The 5,756-nt window shown below is 53.8% G+C and overlaps 1 protein-coding gene across 1 annotated transcript; it reads right to left on the reverse strand.

Moving 5' to 3' along the window:
* Positions 1-824: 824 nt before the first annotated feature.
* Positions 825-3,747, reverse strand: KCNA5 (potassium voltage-gated channel subfamily A member 5). Its single transcript, XM_086714261.1, has one exon. The coding sequence runs from the start codon at positions 3,426-3,428 to the stop codon at positions 1,617-1,619; it is 1,812 nt and encodes a 603-aa protein (XP_086570387.1). The 5' UTR covers positions 3,429-3,747; the 3' UTR covers positions 825-1,616.
* Between the last annotated feature and the right edge of the window lie 2,009 nt (positions 3,748-5,756).

Below are 5,756 nucleotides of genomic sequence, written 5' to 3' on the forward strand. Positions count from 1 at the left end.
TCTAAGACAACCAGTCTTTGGATTCTTTAGCAGCAAAAGCAACAGCAGGAATCCAGAGCCCCAGAAGGTAGCTAATCCCAGAGAGAAATGGTAGCCAGTGTTATACCTACTGTGATATTTACCACAACCATCCAGTGAAAAGGGAACCAAGACATTCGTTCTGAATTTGGGGGTTACTTGGCACAAGGCCACAATCTGTAGAAACTAGCCTTCAATGTGGACAAGCAAATCTTCCATTTGGCTTCTCTCTGCCTCTGTCCACCAGAAAGTCACTGCATTCCCTTCTCCCACACCATGGTTGAGGGGGAGAGTTTAACAGCAAAGCACTAGTCCCTCCCTCCTCCATGACTTTCACACCAGGGCTGCACTTTTGTGAACAGGCTTCATGTCTGTGAGAATCAGGCTTGTTTCACAGAGCTGTTGAGAGCCATGTTAAACAGGGCTTAAAGCCTGCAGACAAAGGAGAACTCAGAAATGCAGTCCCAGGAGACAGCAGTGGGGTCATAAGGGGTCTGATCTTCTCATGCCTTTTGGCTCCTTCCCCCCACCCCGGCCCCGCCCCGCTGATGGTTGAGTCTGATACCATACCATCAGATGGCATGTCATAAACAGTCTGAGGCAAATAGAGTTCATTCATCCCTCTGTCTGTGATGGGCAGAGGGGGCCCAGCAAAAGAAGTTGACAATCAAACCATTAACTTTCCAAGTGATCTACCCCAGTGAAGGTGGTGTTTGCTCTGACTTCAAAACCAGAAACAGTAAGTCACAGACTCCTTTCTAAATTTCAAAACAAAAACAAAAACAAAAACAAAACTAACACTTGCCTCAACCAAGTAACATTTTATTTCCTGGGATAAAAATAAAGAGAATGAATTATCAGAAGCCTATCTTCAACATCATTAAAATGCTTTTCAAAGAAAGTTACAAGAATTGTTTAAGGCGCACAAAAAAGGTCAGATTTTCCTTTCTTCCAGAACATTCCCTGCCCTAGACTCAAAGCACCGATACCACATCCCAGAAAAGAGAGAGGCTTATAGACACAGGAACCAGAACAACCACAACCAGGGTCTCTGGCTGTAATATACGTATCACATAAAAACATCACAATAACTCTCTCTTCCACAAATACAACATTTCTGGAAAATGTATCCAAAATATCTCCATCTGAACTACAGTACAAAAATCCATTCACCAGCCATAAAAATAATATTTCCCCCTATACACAAATAAAATCATATGTAAAGCAAATTTGGAACACATGGAGGGGGTTACAAAATCTCTTGGGATCTGGGCTATTTAAAGTCATTTTTGTTTGGGTTATCCCTCTGCTGGGTATAGGAAACTGGCTACAAATACATCCATTTACAGTGCCCACCATTTCAACAGCTCCTGCGTCATGGAATGTGGTACTTTTTAAAAATAGGCGACCCTTGGTGTCATGGAAAGAAGAGGAAAAATGGGGGATCAAGGGAGGGAGGGGGAGGGACAGAAGAAGTGGAAGAAGAGGGACAGACTTCAAGGTGGGCTTGAAATACTCTGTGGTATGAAGTAGATGCCCAGACTCAGGAGGCGTCCCCCATCCCTGTCCCACTACCACCAATCTGCCCAGGCTTCCCCTTACAAATCCGTTTCCCGGCTCGTGTCCAGGCAGAGGGCATAGAGGGACCTCCGCAAGTCCACATTGCTCTTGGCCTTGAGGTTACATTTTTCCAGGGGGCAGCTGCCCCTTCTGGCTCCGTCTGCATTCTCCAGGGACACCCCAGGCTTGCACAGGGACCCCTTGCTCCAGCTGGCCTTCCGAGGGCCTCCACTGTCCAGCCCTGCCCCATGGCTCTGGCTGCCCTGCTCTTCCTTAAGAGCTGCCTGCTCCTCGTGGTCTGTCTCCCGGTGGTAGAAGTAGTTGAAGTTGGAGACAATGACCGGCACAGGCAGGGCGATGGTGAGGACCCCAGCGATGGCACACAGCGAGCCCACAATCTTGCCCCCTACAGTGACAGGCCTCATGTCCCCATAGCCTACCGTGGTCATCGTGACTACTGCCCACCAGAAGGCATCCGGGATGCTGGAAAAATGGGTCTCCTGGTTGTCAGCCTCTGCGAAGTAGACGGCACTGGAGAAGAGGATGACCCCGATGAAGAGGAAGAAGATGAGCAGACCCAGCTCCCGCATGGAGGCCTGCAAGGTCTTGCCCAGGATCTGCAGCCCCTTGGAGTGGCGGGACAGCTTGAAGATGCGGAACACCCGGACCAGGCGGATCACCCTGAGGATGGCCAGGGACATGGCCTGCTGCCCATTCTGACCACCTCCTCCTCCACCCCCTGGCTGTTGCTCTGCCAGCTCAGTGCCCAAGGTGATGAAGTAAGGGAAGATGGCCACAACATCGATGATGTTCATAATGTTCCGAGAGAACTCTGCTTTGCTGGGGCAGGCGAAGAAGCGTACAAGCAGCTCGAAAGTGAACCAGATGACACAAGTGGTCTCTACAATAAAGAAGGGGTCTGCCAGGGTCCTAGGCAGGAGAGGTGCCACCGTAGGGCCAGAGGGAGGCGCCAGAGCCCCGCTGCCATTCGCCCCCCGGGCTGGCCCAGGAGGCTGGTGAGGCGCTGGAGGATGGCGGAGCAGCTCGCGTTCATCCCTGAATTCAGGTAAGGTCTCCAAGCAGAAGGTGATGATGGAGATGAGAATGACCAAGACCGAGACGATGGCGATGCCCCTCGCGGACCCCGAGCTTTCTGGATATTCAAAGATAAGCCACACCTGGCGTTGGAACTCGTTGCGGGGCAGAGGCTTCTCCTCTTCTTTAATGAAGCCCTCGTCCTCCCGGAAGCGCTCCATGGCCTCATCCCCCAGCTGGTAGAAGCGGATCTCATCTGCGAACACGTCCAGGGAGACGTTGACCGGCCTCCGCAGGCGGCCCCCCGACTGGTAGTAGTAGAGGATGCCATCGAAGCTCGGCCGGTTGCGGTCGAAGAAGTACTCGTTCCTCAGGGGGTCGAAGTAGCGCAGGCGCTTGACTGGGTCCCCCAGGAGGGTATTAGGGAACTGCGCCAGCGTGCCCAGCTGCGTCTCGAAGCGCAGCCCGGAGATGTTTATAAGGACGCGCTGGTGGTGAAGGGACCCCGCGCCCAGCATCTGGTCCTCTGCCATGCCCAAGGCAGGGTCGCCTTCTCCCTCCTCGTCCTCCGGTGGCAGCCGTCGAGGCTGTGGCAGCTCCTGTGGCAGCGGCGGCAAAGGCCGCCCTCCCGGGTCCACTCCCCTCTGCGCGCCGCGCCCTTTTGGAGCCCGCTCTTTGGGTCCATCGCCGAGCCCAGCCGTCGGGGGGCACTGGAGCTCTCTCCCTATGGCCTGGCCACAGCCTGCCCGGGCCTCACCTCCTCCTCTAATGGTCATGGCACCGCCGTTCTCCAGGGGCACCAGGGCGATCTCCATGGCCAGGGGGCAGGGGGCATGCTTCGCCCCTGCTGACCGGCGTCTGCGCCCCCCACCTCACGCCCCGCTGGGCGCCTTGCGTCCGGGGCTCTCCTCGAACCGTCGGCCGGCCCCCCTGTGGGGCGGGCTGGGGCTGCTTGGCAGGATCCCCTGGCTCGGTCCTGACGTCAAGAAGCTGCTGCCCCGCTCTCAGCCTCGCTCTCTGTTCTGGCAGCCCGTTACCAAGCAGCCAAAGCCTCCTTCCAGCAGATGCAACCTTCAGCCGCCCCTCTCTGGCTGCGGGGCGGTGCTCTGCCTCCACCCTGCGCGGCTCCCCCGCCTCCTCCCTCACCTCCCCCCCAACCCCGCCCGGCCCCCCCCCCCTCCTCTTTCCGCCTCACCTCTCGGGGCACGCAGCAGCGGGTGTTTTCCCGGAGGCCACTGCTGGGGCCCCGGGCGAGGGGAGGAAGGGGGGCTGAGCGGGGCGCAGCCGGGCGGAGGGAGGGAGGGGGGAGGGAACGGAGAGGCTGGAGGAACAGGTTGTACCCAGAGCGCCCAAACTCCCAGGGCAACCAGATGAGAATAGCTGTGGATTTCAGTTCACCTGGGAGCTCGCTGAACGCCTCTGGACTCCAGGGGAAATGAATTGCTTTGGGTTGGACGGATGAGACAAGAAATAACAGTCCTATTCTCTCTTCTTGGGGAAAAATTACAGACAGAAAGGGGCTGGGCGGAGCTCCTGCGGATCTAGAAATCTAGAGATCCATAGCAATGGAGATACCTCCAGACCAGTGGAGAAGCCTGTCTCTTCCCATCTTCCTACACACCCAACAAAAGGTTAAGAGCTGGCAGTGCCCCATGCCATTGCGCTGGGACAGCCCTGATTCCCAGTCCAGAAAGTGATGGCCCGCGGAACAAATTTGCTGAGGACACACAACTCCTCCATGCTCTCTCCACAAATCTCTTTATAAAAACCGTTAACAGAGAAGGGGAGGAGGAAGGGAAAGATCCTGGTGAGAACTGTGAAGCTTGGAGCTAGCAACTACAGCTTTGTGAAGAGGGGTTTGGGGGGAGGGAGGGAGGAGGGGCAGGGAGGTTGTGGAATCCCAGGGCTAGAGGACTCCCAAGAGTAGAATAAGAAGCAATACTTACTTTGCTCCTAGGATGTACTAGGTTTACCCTCAGCACTTTATGAATACTGACCGGTGTATTCCTACAGCAATGTGTTTTCTGAGTACTATTACTATCTATCTCCATTTCCTAGATGAGGAAAATGAGACTCATGGATTGACTAAATTGTCCATGGTCATACAGGTAGAAAGTGGTGATGCTGGGATTCAAATCCAAGCAAGCAGAGCTTGGGCCCTTGCTCCCTCCACTCTACACCTCTACAGAAATGTGTAACCCCTGTTCCAGGTACAAGTGCTCCCCCTTCCTGGCATCTGGCCTGAGAGCTTTAATTTTCTCCCTCGGGAGGCAGGAGGTTGGCTGAGTAACAGCCAAGTCTCTCGAGGTTAGGAAATGGGCTATCTACCCCTGCCCCAGCCCCTGTGGGGTTTTAGTGGACCACAGAAATATCTTTCAAGTCATATCTGCCATCTCCAGACATAGCCTCCAGATATTTGTTGATTTTAAGTTACCATAAAGCCGCTGTTTCTGAATGTTCAAAGTTCATTCAAAGTTTGTCTCTTTTTGTTCCTGTATGTTGTTTATTGTTAATATATATGGATGTTACGGCCTCTTGTCTGGAAATGTATCTGCACATAAGGGAAGTTTGGGAAACTTGCTACGGGGTGCACAAGTGTATGCTGGAATAGCAAGGTGTGCACATAGAAGCTTGTGTCAGGTATGAAGAAATAGGGCTTTTCTGCATGGGGCCTTTCTGTGTGTTGCATGAAGGTGGATGTGAATGCGGTCTATGTAAATGTTTTCATTGTGTGTGGTTCTGTGCATGGGGGGTGGCTGTCTTTGCAAATGTGCCTGGGTGAGGAAGGGGCAGGAAAGTGAAAATCAATATGTGAGGGTATCACTGTAACCACAGAGCCTTGTCCTCCCCTCCCTAGACCTCTGCTATCCCTGTTCCATCTGCCCTGAGTTTTTAATTCTTCTCTGGCTCTCAGGTTGTCTGGTCAGGATCGGGTTTGCCCCTGGGAGCCTGGGGCCTACTGAGTTTGTAGAGGGTGAGCTCAAGAGACCCATGTCCACTGAGTCGTCTTTACTGATTCATGCACATTGTAATACAGGGATGCCATCTTGGTTCACACAAGGGCTCTGCCTGAGCTCCCTATGGGATAGAGTCCTCAGGACCTTGTCTTCCAGGGGCCCTTAGAGAGACTGTTCCCTGAAGAA

Source organism: Puma concolor, chromosome B4 (genome assembly GCF_028749965.1).
Source record: "Puma concolor isolate L17-30 chromosome B4, mPumCon1.1.hap2, whole genome shotgun sequence".
Lineage (NCBI taxonomy): Eukaryota > Metazoa > Chordata > Mammalia > Carnivora > Felidae > Puma > Puma concolor.